The sequence below is a fragment of the Nematolebias whitei genome, chromosome 4 (genome assembly GCF_014905685.2).
Source record: "Nematolebias whitei isolate Nwh7 chromosome 4, NemWhi1, whole genome shotgun sequence".
Classification (NCBI taxonomy): Eukaryota; Metazoa; Chordata; class Actinopteri; order Cyprinodontiformes; family Rivulidae; genus Nematolebias; species Nematolebias whitei.
Window position 1 is genome coordinate 21,378,142 of NC_056501.1, and position 17,787 is coordinate 21,395,928.

Here is a 17,787-nt window from a genome sequence, read left to right on the forward strand (position 1 = left end):
TGCCAAGCTCAATTAGTTGCGGGGATCATTTTGAATTGGGTTGACTCCAAAAGTTAAGTTGTCGATGTTCATCCGATGGTTACATCTTGCAAGTGTCAATACAATCCTCCAAGTGGTTCATGAAATATTTTGCTAACAGACAGAAAGACACAGAGAAAAACATAATTGCTTGCTGCCAAAAGGTGAGAGGCAAGCAGTAAAAACAAAGAATATGAGAGTTTCGAGTCAGACAGCACTTACAAATGCCACAAAACATAACCTAATGCAGGCCATTGTTGAAATAATTTGGATAGTTTTACTCTCCCTCAAGTTTAGCTACAGTAGGTACAAACATAATGTCATGCTGCTGTATTCATTCATACCATCTGCTCACCACAGACTCATGTTCGAGCTGCTGTTGTTAGCGCATCTCTTAGTGTATATCTTAGATCCTTATTTACAGTTCCTTTTATACTTTATATTTTTGCTATTTTTAGGTGTAACTGGGTGCACATAATTTCGTTCCACCTCATGTACCACATGTGAAGGAAATGACAATATAGATACATGAACTTGAAAACAACCTCATAGAAAACAGAAGGAGGAGTAAGGAGGAAATTAGCAGTTCTCTCTTGTAAATGTGTCCTTGTGGCTCAATGAGTCTAACATGTATAAATAAAGGTTGAATGAAGTACTGCATACCTGACTCTGGACTCAATCTCAGATCACTCATGTTCCAGTAATGTTTCCCAGTAGGAGGTTTCACTTACCATCATATGCCAGTGTTCAACAGGACTGATTATGCTGTGAATGGCCAAATTATCACTATAAATTCAAATTCAGCTTAACTTTTTCGTTTTTATTTTTTGTCTGAATGAGCTTGTGATCCACGTCTAGCCCACAAGCCACAAGTTGTCGATCACCACATTTACGATTAAACAAAGTGGCCAAGAAAAGGTAAATGTTAACAGATGAGCGAGCCCAGTTAATTGTTTGCATCCCACATTTTCAATTTTCAGACAGGTCCAAAGCAAAGTCCCACCTACATAAAGTGGTGGATCGATAATCTGCAGTTTGTGAACAGTGCTGAACAAGCGGCTCTTTGGGAGGATTTACACACAGTGGCAGTTTGCGCACAGCAAACACTGTATGCAGATGTTTTCATTCCGTCCCGTTTTTGCTCTGTAACCAATCGAGCCGCTAATGGTCATCGTAAATTAGAAGAAATAAACTTCAGAGGATGCGAGGAGGCGGTCGTTCCGTGTGATTGTAGTAGAAACCCAGAGGCTAAATGCCAGCTTGTGAAAGTGACAGTGGCGTCAGAGGGTCCCGGGGGGAAGAAGGCACAGAGAGATCCAAAGATATATAGACACAAGGCCCACAAAGAGCACTTGAGAGGGATTGTCTGCAGAGAGGATAACTCAGAGATAAGAGATTCGTTCAGTAATGAGGAAAAGAGAGGTCTGGCAAAAGGAGGGGAAAAGAAAGAGCATAACAATGAAGAAAGAGCTTGCTGGCAAAAGTTGGATGAACTTTTGCTTCACACACACTTTTTCTAGCCTTTACAGTCCATGGTCAGTACTTAAAAAAAGCCTTACTTGCAAGGGGGAAAATAATCTCTGGGTTCTTAATGTCTTAAAGACTTTTCCCTTCCTCAGGCTTGACTGCTGCAGGATTGTTGAAACGGCTAATAATTTTTGACACAACTAAAAATTAATATAGGTTTTAAAATCTTAACAGTTTTAGGAAGATTTGTGTTGTTTTATTTTACTGACAGTGACTGGATATAACTGATCTCACTCTCACGTGTACAGCGCAAAACAACAAGCAGACTCCAGTTTTAATTCAAACAAATTGTATTTTTTTTTACCCTTAATTTGACAATTGTGGGTAAAAGAAAGAAGAGAAACACGTTTAGTATGGCTGCATAGGAATAAGAGCCTCTGTTGTATAAGTTTGACCTGTTGAGCTACAGTAAATGGAATCATGTGCATGATTTGTTAGTTCACAAGTATAATTTTTGTTTGTTTTTCAGAGCGAGTGGCTGAACCAGGCCGATATGGAGACCCTGGAAATAAAGCTCACTCTGTCTCTGCAAAGAAGACAGGACTGAATGGTGAGTTTGATAAGGGTTACTGTGCCAAATTAAAACTGTGTCTTTTCCAATAACTCACTAACTCTGGTAAAGCTCAGATGTCCCAGCTTTTAACCAGCCTTGAATGCAGCATTACATTTGCGAATCAAGAGCAGTAAAAACGTCTCAGAAGTTACATCCAAGTGTGACGTCACGTGCGCCGCACAATGGTAGCACTGACGGGAGCTCTGCTTCGACTCGTCCTTTTTTTATTCTTGTTGTTTTTATTTTAACTTTTTTTGCGCCTACAATACGCACCCACGGTACGGGTATGACCGCAACACACTTGTGGAATTTTGTGTGTCACTGCCTTGCCATCATGCCATCCTGCCATCATGGTTCAGTTCCCAGCCCCCTTCCAGCCTCAGGCCTAGGCTCTGGCCTGTCATGGCGGCTGTCTCCATGATCCTCCATCTGCCTGCACGAACAAAACTCTACGAACCTGTTTGGCTCCATGAGGAAAACCTTGAATGTTCTCTGTCTGCTGAACCCGGTTATTGAGGGCAGTCTGGGAGGGCAGCTACTGCGGTCGTTATTATCATCAAGCTGCTAGCAGGGTCTGCTAATGCTGCTAATGCTGCTAGCGCTAGCCTCCATCTGCCTGTATGGACCAAACTCTATGGACCTGTTCAGTTCCACGGGGAAACCTTAGATGTCCTCTGTCTGCTAAACCCAGTTCTGGACTGTGGTCTGTGGGGGCAGCTGCTGATGTTATTACCATCAAGCTGCAGACCGGACATGCTAACAAGACCTGCTAAGCTGCTAACAAGACCACGCCGCTAACGGAACAGATCCATGACGTTGAAAGAACCTCACTGTTAACCGAACCACACTGTAGATGTATTTCTTTTTCACCTTTAGCGCCTTGTTTTTTAGTATTTTAGTTGTGTTTTTTAAATGTTTTTCTTAGTATATTAGTAGTATATTTTTTTAGTATGTTTTTAGTATTTTTGCTACATAATTTGATATTTCTTGTTGTTGGTGGGGTTTTGTTTTTTTGGGCGAGTCGAGACGGTTCTTCTCGTCCTCAGCGTTTCATTACATTGCTGACCTTGTGTTGATTTTGCACATGACAAATGCATCTAACCTAACCAAGGCAAGCTGATCTGTGCGCTCTTGTGCACGTATTTCACAATTTGTATACACAGAGTATTCCAATTTGTGCAACTTGAAATGTTTAAATTTTAAAAACAGTTTATGCATTTGTGAATCTTGTGGTATGCTTGTGTATCTTATTTTTTTGTACACAAATCTTGTTGTGCGCTTGTGTGACTACTTTTGAGACTAGTTTATCTTCATGTTTTTCCTTGTAACGTTGTAGAACCTGGAGTACTTCCAAATGTGGGCTTTCAACGCAGTTGCTGCACTTGGGCACTTTAAAATTCTTCAAAATCGTATTTCTCAACAGGAAATGATTGCAATACTTCATATTCACTTATTGTCATCTATGAGAAGATTCAGAGCTGTTCACATTTTCATCAAAATACAACATAAATCATTTATAACCCCTGCCACTAAAACTAAAGCTACTAGTTATTTTATATACTGCTTATTTTATATTAGTAATAAAATAAGGGGTAGGCGAGGGACTTGGCCTTATTTAGACATGGTTGAGGTCATGTTTATTTATCTGTTCTGGCTGCAGAAGCAGAGTTATTATCTGTGTTTCGATGTTTAGGAAAGAAGAAATTCTCCTCCTTTTTTTTTATTAAAGTTTAATTAGTCCATTAATACTTTATCAGGCAACCAGGTGGGAGGGAATTATGCATAGAGGAAGTCACAAAGGCTGAATTGCTAAAATGCTAACTCGGAGTCTGCACAAGACTGGGGCTCTTAAGTGTTTATATTGGAGCCATCCACACTAACTGAGTTGCTGTGATCATTCTCGTGCTGATAACATAATTTAATGAAAGCTGGGTTAGTAAGTTATGCCCCTTTTCCACTGTTACGGTGCGGATCAGGTCAGTTCGGGTCAGCTCAGATTGGCCCGTGTGTCGCTGTGTTTCCATTTACGCTTCTGGACCGGCTCTGTAGGCGGGGACTAGAATCCAACTCGTCTTACCTCCTGGTGGCGGTAGTGCTCCCTTAAGCTATTTACTAGCCACCACTAAACGTATTGGAAGAACACCCTGAAGACTTTGTCACACGATGTTGTGGAAGAGATGTCATGCTCTAATGGAGTACCTCATGAACTGTAACTTAAACCTGATTCATAATCCTACCTTATTGCCTTCCCTGCCTGCTTTAAACCCATGTGTTTTCCATTTTAGTATAGATTTTTACAATAAAGATGTATTAAAAATATCTTCACTTTTATTATTTGCAGATATGCACAAGGTTCATGTTAAAATTGCAAAGCATCACACTGTGCTGTAATCTTTGAAACTGCTTTTATAATAAGATACAGACTTGAAAACAATTAGATTAAATTTTGTCCTTAAATTTTAAAGGTTTGTCTTTCATTCAATTTAAAAACATAAATGTATTACTTATTAATCTAAAAAAGTTAAGTCTAAAAATAAAATAAAATAGAGTTGGAAACAGGACCGGAGGACATTTAGCGTTTATGCAATTTAGCTTAGCATCGTAGCACCGATGTTGTCCTATTATGGCGTCAGCCTCTTTTTTTAGTAAAAAATATGTTCAGAACCGATGAGATGAGTAACTTTAAATACGTTTAAAGTTAGAAAACACTCACCATCTTCTATAAATAATTCAAGTAAAGCAGTGGCCGTGTCCAAACCACCCTCCAATCGCTCCATCTAGCGCGCTTTGACTCTTTTCATCAGCTACCAAGCACAACAACACCTGCACTTCTGCATTTGACCACGGCTTCGACATTATTGTTTTATTTTTATATCTTCAAAATACGTACAAGATACGCTCCTCGAGTTATCGCTAATGGCAGGCGGTAGAGAAAAATGGCGGATCGGGTTGTTTGAAGACTCCACAGACTCCTCCCCCCTAACCAATCAGTGACCGACAGTGTTTCTGACGTCACGGCTCGGCTCGCTTGGACCCCTTGAGAAGCCGGGCCATAATTCTGGGAGGTGAGCTGGTTCTAAGTACTATGGAAAAGACCTCAAACACGGGTCAAGCCGGAAATATTCAACCCGCGCAGTGACAGTGGAAAAGGGGCATTAGAGTAAATGTTTGGAGACCAAGTGCATGGTACCATTATACATCTGAAGCATCCAGGTTTTGTATATTTACACAGATTCAGGGTTAGTTTAGTTCATTGTAGCGCCTGACTGAATCTTATTTTCACATGTATATTGCACATCAAGCAGTGAGTCTCATCAGGTGGTGACAGGCACAATTTCACAGTTAGCTTTATAATTTTCGTTTTAATTGTGTGCAGCAGTGCCTGTTGAAATAAGGCAAAAACAAGTTTCCAGTTTATTGTCTGAAACTGATTGTAGATTATAGCGAAGATGTTCAGAGTGAGTGAACAACGGTGCCTCCTTTGCTTTAAATGATGTTTTAAGATTTTTTTCAGTTAGTTCTGGTTTTGTTCTGTTTGGAAAAGAGTTGGAATTTAGTTTGAGATTTATCAAACACGGTGTTCTTTGCTGAAATAACATTTACCTTCTCAGAGTGCAGTTTCGGTTCAAAAGCTTGTATGTGCAGACGAGTGAAGCTAATCACGTTAATGTGGCAGTAGGGAGAAACAATATTCATAGATGAGAATCACAAACACAACATCAAAAACGTTCACTTTTAAAAATAAAGACAGATTTAAATCTGTTTTATATTAAGGAATAAATGGTAAATGGACTGTATTTACGTTATAGCACCTTTCTATCTTATCAAGATACTCAAAGTGCTTTACACTACAATTTGTGTCCTCATTTACCCATTCATACAGCACTCTACTACATCTTTACAAAGAATAATCAGAGCTTTATCACATTAATACAATGATGGGACACACATCGGAGGCAATGAGGGGTTCAGTGTCTTGCCCAGGGACACTTCAGCCTGTGGCTGCTGGTGGAATCGAACCTCAAACTCTCCCCTTGGAGGACGACTGCTCTAACCACTCAGCCACAGCTGCCCCCATATAAACTCAAAGTTTGTTTTTTTTGGTCAGCTTTTATTTGTGGCTGGAAATTTTAGTACTACAAGGTGTCACATAGCTAAACAAGCAGATATTTTTGAACATTTAATTTTTCTACCGCACATTTGTATTTTACTGTTACCACTAGTTATATTTGCCTGGAACATAAAAAAAAACATGAATGAATGAAGGAAAGGGAAGACTGAGATTGTCATCATTGTATGTTCCCATATAAGTTCTCTGCATTTAACCCATCACATGTGAGATACATCCAGGTGGTGCAGTGGGCAGCTATGTAAGTGTCCAGGGAGCAATTAAGAATTGGGTGTCTTTCTCAGAGACACCACGACATGTGGGAACAGCTGGGAGTCGAACTGCGACTTTCTGGTCCCATGTCGTCTGCCCTGTCTCTACTCCAGCTCAGCCCCCATGAATCAATTAATAAATTAATTTATTAATTAATTGTCATCAGAAATGTACTCAATAATCTTCAAAATCAGGAGTTAAAACCTAAAAATAACTACAAAATGTTTGTGCAAAAATATTGGAATTCTTTTGTCCTACTCTATAAAAAAATGTTTCATTGTCCGTTCGATTCAGGGATTGTTTTTTTAATCATTTTCATCTTGTTAAACAAAATGTATATTTTACAGGATTTTTAACTATTTTAGTATTTATCGTTAGTGGACAAATGAGGACATTTTCAAATTTGTAATTAATTGTAATTTATTATGAGTCAAATCTAAGGAGGTGCTGTGGTATGATAATCCAAAATCAGCAATGTATGCAGTGCAGTAGTCACTCGCTACTTCGCGGTTCGTTTTTTGCGGACTCGCTCTATCGCTGTTTTTCAAAGTAAGATTGAACATGACACACAATTGGCTGATTGATGCATGAGCCGCACGATCTGCATGGAAGATTTTATTTAAAATAAATTATTTTTAATTATTTAGCACCTTTGTGCAGCCCAAGCTGCAGGAGAAGCTTCTTCTTCATGCAACTTGTCATGATCTCCGCTCTGCAGCGGAGAAGTGGGCGTGGCCAAGAGCGCTGGCAGGTGGCAGAGTGCAGCAGGAGGCAGAGAGCTGTGTTCATGACATTCTGTGCTCTTTTAGAGCGTTTAGAGTTTAGAAACATTGTTTAGAATATTGCAAGAGTGTGGGAATTAGCGGTTTTTCACTTATGGCGGGGCTTCAGGTTGCGAATCCCCTGCGATAAACAAGGAACTACTGTAATATAAACAGTAAGTCTTGGATAATTTAATCATCCCATCATACCTCATTAAATAAATAAGCCACACATGAGAGGAGGATATTTTCTTAATCCAGGATTTACTTTTGCAAGATGGAGCAGCTTTGATGTGACCTTTCACATCTCCATCAATTAGTGAGCCAAAAATGTATAGCAGTATACATGCAAGTATTTACTATATATGTTTCATGTAAAAAAAAATATATATAGCTTTTCTAGATTCGTAATGACATTATTAGAATTGTTTGATGATAACAGGAAAGGACAGGAATTTAAAGCAGTAAATAAACTGTACAGCATGTGTTTGCACACACATATGCTGCATGGAAACACGGGACTCAGTTTAACATTAATGAAAAAAGGAAAACATTTCATTAATTCTGACTGAAAGGTGAGACAGAAGGTCAGATCTGTGAGCTGCAAATTCATGCTGTTAGTAAAGCTTGTGGTTTTTTACTGTGACCTGCATGGAGACTGGCTAAAGGTTGAAGCGACACAAACGCTTTGCTTGGCAACAATGCACAAACACCTTGGTGTCTGGACTGTCTTTGTTGAAACAGAAAGGAAGAAATCACTTGACCTTGCACAAATATATAAAGAAGTTCGAGTGAAATATTTCAGTATGAAGAAAACCTTAACATCCCGCAGAGCGAACCATTCCCTTCAGATTTATGTTATACACACTCTATCATTCCTCTAAAATGGGAATACCTGTAGTACTTTTCAAACATTTTTAGTTTGATTGGTAATGTTAATAATAGTGTGTAAAAAACTAACTAAGCACACAAAATTGTTATTTATAGATGTAGTTGTTGCTAAACTTAAATCTAGATCAGGTTTAAAGGCCACTTTCAATAAACGTTGCTCCATCATTCTGCTCTGAAAATTAGAGACTCATTTTCTTCCTGAACTCAAAGTTGTGTGGAAAAAAAAAAAAAATCTAAAATCAAGTTGCATATTCCTTTGAGAGTGATTTTTATATTGACTATTAGTGTTGACATTCAGGCATGTCAGCAGTAACATGACTGAAAGCTTTGTTGTATTTTTCCCACATGCAGAGAGGTTTCAGCTGCAGTGAAGGCCCCGCAGCCTTTCTTTCTTCAAACCTTTATTTGTATGTTCTTTCCAAAAAAAGCCAATTTCCATGCATTTTTTTGTTGTTGTTGTCTTGTTTGTTGTCTTACATTCTCCATAACAACAACAGAAACTTTAAATGCACTTCAGGCAACACAGGTTACCTTTGTTTAAGCCGTGACAATTACCAACTTCAGCCTGAAACGAGCCACGTTGTCCTTAAATGCATCTTTGCTCCATTTGCTTTGAAGCCACCTTCAAACACCACTTGATTATTTTCTGACATGGTGTCCTATTAAAATAGCTTTGCTGCCAGCACAGCTTCACAAAATATCCTCTTTCAGGAATTCTCACAACAAAGTACGAGTCCAGATGTGCCACTGCGCGTGCATAATGGTTGTGTAGCGGTGATGAATATTCTGTTTATAAGCGATAGTCAATAGTGTTTCCCTGCAGATATTTTTTCCTCCAGTAAGCCACTGTGGGTTCTGTTTTGTTTTTTTTCTTTGACATTCAGAAATGGAAACAGTCTGTTTATCTTCTCCATTCCTCAGTTACATCCACAATAAAATGATTTGCTGATGGTTTCAGTAATTAATTTTCTGCATGGTGAATCTGTTGTATCGCCGCATCCTCCCAGAGGCGCTGTCTGCGCTTCCATCCCTCCATCATTCCTCGCTGACATCTTCGCCTCACTGCCCCTCTCAGACGAACAGTCAGCCCCTGAGGAGCATTCAGGAAACAGGAAGTAAAGAGGATTTTAATCTCTCCCTGATTTGTTCATCTTTTATCTCCCCTTTATTTTAACTAAATAGTTTTTGTTTTATTAGCCACCCCCAGGTAAAAGAAGAAACACCTTTTTTAATTAACTTATCAAAGCCTGTAAGCAGAGCTCATTTTTCTAATAACTGTTCAGAACTTGTCCTTTGGGAATGGTTGTTGAAGCTATTTTTTTTTATTTAATTTCAGACTTGTTTATTTGCTATCAGAAAGAAAAGAAGTGTGGTGGGAGCAAACAGTGGAGTGCAATGGATAAAAAGAGCACTTCCACCCTCACAAACACACACACACACACACACACACACACACACACACACACACACAAGCACACACATATTTCTAAAATACCCCTTTGACCCCATGTCCTGATCAGCAGCAATTAATTTGAGGTCAGAATCTACTTTCTGACAGGGCTTGTTGCTTGTTTGGCCTCTTGGGCTATCTTTATTATCCAATCAGTGTGGCTCATCCTGGCGTTTGTCCAAAATTGGAGGGCACAGAGTGTTTTATCCTCCATCCTGAACCTACTCCATTTTCTAGCCAGCTTCTTTTTTTTTTGTACGTGTTCCTTAAAGAACATGGGTTGAGAAGAGGTCACGTGGAAAAGTAAAAACGACTTATTTACTGTCGACTGTAATTGAAAAAGTAATTATAGCTACAAGTATAACGTGTTTTTCTGCCTGACCCACGTTTGGAAGGTTTCTAGCAATTAAATTTGTAGAAAATTTGGCTTTTTTTTTTTTTGTTTTGTTTTGCTAAGTGGCACATTTTATCTCACAAGTGTTTGTCTATAACTGTTTTCAGCTTAAGGTGATTTTAGTTTAAAACTAGGTGGTGAGTGAAATGCATTCCTTCATGCAATATGCTTTTATTATAAAGAAGAGACTGTGGGGGACATTTATTTAAAGGCTTGGTGATACAGTTTGTGAGCCATTATTGAATGAAGTGGCATCTTGTTCTATTCAATTCAGTTTATGTATATAGTGCCAAATCACAACAGAAGTCATCTCAGAGCAGAAACATTCATATACATAAAAAGTAAGTTAATAACATTATTTATCTGAGGAGCCAACAGATTGCTTTGAGTTTTCACTTCGTCCCAGTCTCTCATTATAAGCAAGCACAGAGGCAACAGTGGAAAGGAAAACCTTCCTCATGAGGAAGAAACCTCCAGCAGGAACCAGGCTCAGGAGAAGTGGTCATCTGCTTCAACCTGCTAGGTTTAAAAGGACAGGAAGGAGAAAACGGACACAAAATGGCAGGTCCAGGATGGAGGCCATCATGTTTCCTCTAGGAGGAAAGACAAAAAGACAGAAATCATGTTAAGGAAGAATAATTACAAATAAAAAACTTTTCATTTGTAACTGTTCATTTGATGAAATGAGGTCAATTTGTTCTCCAGTAGTCTAAGGATATAGCAGCATAGGATAAGGAATAGGTCAGGAAACCAAGCCACTAACTATAGGATTTATCAAAAAGCCTTAAGCCCAGTCTTAAAACTGGACAATGTGTCAGCCTCACAGACAGAAACTGGAAGTTGGTTCCACAAGAGAGGAGCCTGATAACTGAATGATCGTCCTCCCATTCTGCTTTTGGGAACTCTAGGGGCCACACGCAGTCTGAGAGTGAAGTGCTCTGTTAGGAAAATATAAAACAATAACATCTGGAATGCAAGATGGAGCTGGGTTGTTGAGAGTTTTGTAGATTAGAAGTAAGATTTTGAATTCTGAGATTGACAGGGAGCCAATGGAGAGTGACATTACTTTAAATAAAAGCTTATAGGTTGTATTCTTGTCTTTGGTCTTCAATTTCTGAATGCGAAAATTTATAGATAAGAAAGACTATTTAATAAAATCACATTGTGCATGAAAGGCTTTTGGTTCTTACACCAAATCTTTGCATAATGCTCGGCAGACATTTGTTGAACTCTTTGCCAACATCCTCATATACATTATCTGGATGTGAGCGTGTGGAGGATGGCTTTGATCTTCTTGTTCAGGCAGCTGAATCTCACTTTTCACACCAAGATCCCGCACAGTACTTGATGTCTGCAGCAAATATATTTTCTTTTATGTATTTGCTCTGTTCCCTGAGCATGAGCTACCAACCAAGGAGGATATTGATCCCTCCCCGCAGCATATAAAAGCAGATCTGACCAGATGGTAGTTGGCTTGTTACTGAGTTTACAGCGTCAGCAGGCTGTTCAAGGTGCGTATTAAAACAGCCCTGAAAAGTACAACAGACGTGCAGCGTCAAAATCAATAGCTTAAAATAAATCAAATAGTAAAAGTCAGATACTATGGCCACATGAGGATAGATACCTGTGTATATGAAGTGATCAACCAGAGCATTATGACCACCAATATGTAAACAACACTTCTCTTTCTGTAACGGTGTTTTGCTTCACGTAACCTGACCCGCCCAGAAGATTTCTGAAGTCCCAGTACCGGACACCTCAGCTGTTTTGTTTTATGTAAAAACAAAAATAGTTGTGCAAAATGTAAATTAAAATGGAATGCACTGGTTTGTAAATCTCATAAACCCATTCCTTACATCTTCTTTGCCAGTCTTAATTTCATTATACAGTAAATGGTTTCAGGTGGTGAGAGGTCTGGACTGCAAGCAGGTTCAACACCTCGACTCTAATACTAGGAAGTAATTTTGTTGTAATAGATGCAGTTTGCAGGTTAGCATTGTCTTGCTGAAATATGCAAAGCCTTCCCTGGTTGTCTGGATTGGAGCATGTTGTACTAAAACTTGTATACCTTTCTGCATTAATGGTGCCTATCACATGTGTAAGCTACATGTACCATAAGCTCCAATGCACCCCAATAGCATCAGAGAGGTTGGGAGGCTGAGAGCTAATAACAGGTCAGATGGTCCTACTCCTCTTTAGTACAGAGGACATGATAACCAAAAACATTTGTCATTTTTTAAAATTTATTTGACCACAAAATTAGTTTTCCACTTTGCCTCAGTCCATTTTAAATGAGCTTTGGTTTTTAGACGTCTGCAGTATTTCTGGGCAGTGTTCAGATAAGGCTTGTTTTTTAAATGCTTGAGCTTTCTTGTGTTTGTCACAGCGAACTGTGTTTACAGACAACGATTTGTGGAAGTGTTCCTGAACCCATGAAGTGACGTCCAGAACAGAATGAGTCCACTTTAAAATGCAGTGCTGCCTCGGGGAAAATAAAATCACGGACATCTAATATTGATTTTAGCCTTGTCCTTTGTGAACTCAGATTTATCTAGATTTTTTTTATATATCCTGAGCTGCAGATGATGGGATATTTAAAATCTTACCAAGTTTGGACTGAGGAACACAATTCTGAATTTGTTCCACTACTTTTAGACAAGTATTTTAGTTATTGCTGTTTGTTTGTCTGAAGAGCAGTGAACCTCTGTCCATTTTTGCATCTGAAAGAATAAATCTCAGAAGTGTTTGTTGTAACCAATAAATTTACAGACATGTGGCATATTAACCTAGTTCTTATTCACTTACTCACATTCAGGTCTCTCTTGTAAATGAGTCATCATCAGAATGTAAACATTTGATATTTATTAAGTTCCATTGTGAATAAGGTATGGGTTTGTAACATTTGCAAATCAATGCATTGTGTTTTATTTTATTGCTTTATTTTAAACAACACACCAACTTTAATGGGATTGGGGTTGTATAAATAGTAAAAAATATATTTTCAAATATCATCTGCTTATGTCCAGCAGTTTTCTTGCCTTTGCCAATACAATGACGTCCCCCCGCCCCAAACACACATAAATAAATTTAGTTCAAACCATCAGCTTGAATTTTAAGCCCATTTGGTCATTATCTGCTGGTGTTGTGTGTTCTTGCTAACCTCAGCTGCAGCGCTGCCAACTCCTCCATCTGTCTCACAATTACAGACAGGTAGCTTTGCTCCCCGGGGGGGTCACCATTTATCGTTACATAGGTCCAAGGACGTTTACAGAACAAATCAGTACCGGGGTGTGTGAATAACAGCTTCACTTTTTCACCTAATGTAACTGCAGCTCTGTGACAGGCTGACATGGCTCGCACAACCTTTGATTGGGTTTCCCATTTTCTTCAATTTTTTGACAAAGTTTTGCCCTAATAATATTCATAACTACTTGAGCATGGCTCAATGTTACACACTCTCAGCTAATTGCAGCTCACTTGTCACATTGAATTTTAAGACTCTGGATATTGCGTCAGTGGGTTACCGTATTTTCCGGCATATAAGTCTCTCTGGAGTATAAGTCACATCAGTCAAAGAAAAGCATCTTGAAGAGGAATAAACATATAAATCGCTTCAGCGTATATGTCGCATTTACTATGCATCATCGCTGACCCATCGTGTTTATTATGCATTTATTTAATGGTCAAAACAGCTTCATTTCGCCTGGGCGGAGTGGCACCATCCATCCATCCGTCGCGGCTGGAGCTGCTAGCTCTCCAGCGTTCTTCCGCCTGTACCAGCTGAGTGAAGCGAGCGTGCACGGGAGGACTCACTGTTGCAGTTCTTAGAAATGTAAAGCATCAGTCAAAAATTGCATTATGAATATGGAAAATAAAACCATATATCAATCACTTCAGCGTATAAGTTGCAGGACTGACAAATCTTTGCAAAAAAACTGTGACTTATACGCTGGAAAATACGGTCTCCTTTCCAGTCATTTATGCCCCTTTTCCATTAGTACCGGTACGGGCCGACTGTACCCTACTTGGCCCGGTTCTGAGGCTTTTCCATTAGTACCGGTACGGGCCGACTGTACCCTACTTGGCCCGGTTCTGAGGCTTTTCCATTAGTACCGGTACTTAGCACCTGTTACTATTTTCAGTACCCTTGGCTCTGTGGTTCTAACCGGAACGAAGAGGTACTAAAACGTGATGTCAGAACACTGTCAGTCACTGATTGGTCGGGGGCAGAGTCAGGGGCGGAGTCACTGGATCCTTCAGAAACTTTTCAAAACAATAATCCGACATTTGCAATTTCTCGGACTGGAGCAGCGGCTGGACTTACTTTAAAGATTTTAAAAACAATTAATTATCTCTGGTTCTGTACTCCAGTCCAGCAGGTCCAGTTAGTTTCAATATATTATCAACAGAATGCCAAGTAGCTGAAATAATAAAAGCAATAGTGCATGATTCATTAGCAAATGTCAAAGTTGTGGTTAAACTAATAATGTATTAAAAGTTGTTTATTTAGTAATAATACAATAGCAGACAGCATCCTCCTGCTGGCTTTTTATAAAGTATTTTTTAAAATGTTTTTAAAGCTTTACACAGGTCTTCTCCTGACTACATTTCTGTGTTTAAACCACCAGACCACTTAGTCTTTAATGGTTCCTAAATTTAGCTAGATCAATACAGAACACTGTCTAGTTGTAACAAACTTTGAAAAGTCTGTAAATTAAACATATTCCTGCTCAAGGTTTTCAGCATTTGCAGGGATTTGGTGGTTTCTTTTTAGACATTTGTTTTCCTCATTCTTCTTTCATTATCTACCAACAAACTGTGAAAGGCTAATAAAAAACATTTTGCCTGTACCTGTGTTTTTGTGTCTGTCTGTTAGCAAACTTTTGCATGAACCACTGGATTTACTTTAACAACACTTGAGAAAGCAATCCCTGGATGCACATCAGCCAGTGATTACATTTTGGAGTCAATCGCATTCATGATTGTTGTCACAGTTACGTGGCACTAGCTAATAAAAATGGCATATACCTTAGTCAAATGTACGGATATTGAAGTAAAATCTGATGTGCAAGTAACTGAAAATCAGTCAAAATAATTAACCTGAGTGTGTCATTGCAGTACTGTCTGACATTACATATTTTATTTTCACCAAGACATCTTGTTGTTCATTAGCATTAGCTCACATTAATTTAAAACTGATATGAAAGGGGGTGGGCAAGATGCATTCCTTTAAAGAGTGTTGTGTCTTTAATTATTTATAGTTGTGGGTAGATTAAGGGTGGCAGGATTACTGATTTCTGACTACCGATAAATCCAGATTAGTGATTGAAATAAAATGGATCAGTTTGCTTGTCATCAACGACACCATCAAACAAAGACAACGTCTGCCTTGTCTGATAGAGCAAATGTTTTAAATTATTTTTATACTTATCAAATAAGGGATATTTACAAAGGGGAAAAAAAAACAAATCTATGTTCCAGCTCCCACCTAATCTCATCAGTCACCCAGAGGAGTGGATCAGCAACTGGAATTGAAGGGGTCAAGGGTCAAACACATTATAGTCGTCTGCTCCTGAGATGAGTTCACTGGAAGAGCCAAGATCACGTCTTCTGTATCATTTATCTGTTGGATGCATCAGCAAACGAAATTTTATTTATTTACATAAAAAGAAATAAAGGTAAAATGGTGATGAGTTGGTTTAATTGTCATTTTAGAATAGTTTATATGCACTAAGATCAATTAGAATGCTTAAACGTATTGATTGATGCACGCTCGTGCTAATGATGAAAAAGTTATTTAGATTAGAGCGATGAGGAGGGAATGAGAGCGGATGAGAGGCTCGTTTGAAAGAAAGTAAGAGTAGTGACAAGCATGTGCTGCAGTGCTTCTGCATTACAATTGATTGGCTTCCTTAACCACCAGTGCTGCTCACTCAGGCTTTAAATAGATGGATGAAGCCCTCCTTTCCTCCAGCTCCTTCCCATTTACTTTGCTTACTTTCCTCCTCGAGGCCCTCTTCATCCTCTTATTTGACTCTTCTTTCCTCTTTTTTTCCTCTTCTTTTTTAATTTGCTTTCCATTCTCTGTTTTTCTCTCCTTGTTTTCCATTTCCTGTTTTTTTTTTCTGCCCATCTTTACTCTTTTATTTCTTATTCGCTCTATCTGTATCTAATTTTTTTCCTCTCCTTCTTTATTTGAGCTTTTTGTCATTTTTTTTTTATTCTCGTCTTTACACGCACATGTACACACACACGCACACACACATTCAAGTATTGAATCGTTCTACATTTCTTTGTATTTTCCTTCTGAGGAGCCAAACATTATGTTAAAAATATTTTGTCTTGAGCAGGAGTTCTTAAAGCTTTGTGAAAATGTTCTAAGTGTTTATTTATTAAATGCATTATAGTAAAAAATAGCTACTGCCGTTTTAACAATTTTCTTTGTGCATTCTAATTTTGTAAGCCAACTGCATAGAGAATTGCCATACAGTGTGGAGTATGTTTTTAAAAATGAAAAATAAAATAAAACAGAGTAAAAGACTAAAGGAGAAAGTAGATTTTTAAAAAAGACTTTACACCAGAACGTGTGAAATTCAAATCCTTGTAATAAAATAATCTGCAAAATCTTACACAGGACCTTAAAGATCATTCTGTTGGATGAGATTTTGGCTTTTAGTTTAATTGCACTATTGGTGAGAAAACTAACAGAAAATGTAACATTGAAAGAGGAGAATTCCTTAAAGGAATGTGTTGCACCTGCTGCCTTTGTCTTAAGACAAGAAATGACAGGCGTTTTGATTATGTTCAATCTCGTGATATCGCAAAATGCCACACTTACAGTATGTGCTATGAATAACTCAAAAAATGTCAATGTCTGTAAACTTGACTCAGTTATAGCCTTTCTTGTGTTGGCTAACGTCAACTAGGAAAAGCTTACAAACTGAATGGGACTGACCAATTAGTCAGCTGAAGATGTTTATACAATATTTGTTGACAAATATTGACAAAACCAAGGGGATGTTGTTTCCAACAGAAAGTCGGTGCCAGCAGTTCTTCCTCCTGTCTCATCCATGCATGGTGTTCCTATTAAGTTTGTAGATTATTACAAATACTTGGGAGTTTTGGTCGATGCACATCTCTCTTTTAAACCACATATCGAAAACTTGATAAAGAAACTGAAATTAAAACTGTGTTTCTTATTCAGAAATGGATCTTGCCTAACTCTGAATGCCAGAAAACGCCTTGTAACAGCTACTTTCCTACCAGCCATCGACTATGGTGACATTATTTACATGAATGCCCCATGCCAGCTCCTTGCAGATGCTGGATGCTGTCTATCATGGCACGATTCATAACTGGTTGTAACTACCGTACCAATCCCTGCACCCTGCACTCCTTGGTCAGTTGGTCATCATTATCACACTGGTTCATTTTCATCTATAAATCCCTCCTTGGTCTGCTACTTTCATATTTCTCCTCCCACTTGTCACATTGTCAGTGCAGTTACAGCGTGCGCTCTCAGGCCATCATCACCTGCATCGTTCCCTCAGTGCGGAATAAACTTGGCTAAAAGACCTTTTCCTACTCTGGAACGTGGAACACCTTGCAAGAGGAACTGAAGTTGTTGTCCTTGATTTCTTTAAGGGATTTCAAACATTTGATAATGTCAACAAAAAAAATAAAGCAAATATGTTCTTGTTTTTAGTGTTTTACCTTGTATAGCACCCTGATTTGTTTTATAACAGTACATTTATTTTAATTGCATTTTTACTGTAGTTTATTGTTGTTGTTTATTGTTATTGTTGTTTTTGC

The 17,787-nt window shown here is 38.5% G+C and overlaps 1 protein-coding gene across 1 annotated transcript in view; it reads left to right on the forward strand.

The window, feature by feature from the left end:
• spock1 (SPARC (osteonectin), cwcv and kazal like domains proteoglycan 1) overlaps window positions 1-17,787 on the forward strand; it is a 90,940-nt gene that overhangs the window by 20,948 nt on the left and 52,205 nt on the right. Inside the window, exon 4 of the mRNA XM_037675590.1 lies at window positions 2,015-2,095. Coding sequence (XP_037531518.1) covers window positions 2,015-2,095 — 81 coding nt within the window. The remainder of the gene's footprint in view (window positions 1-2,014; window positions 2,096-17,787) is intronic.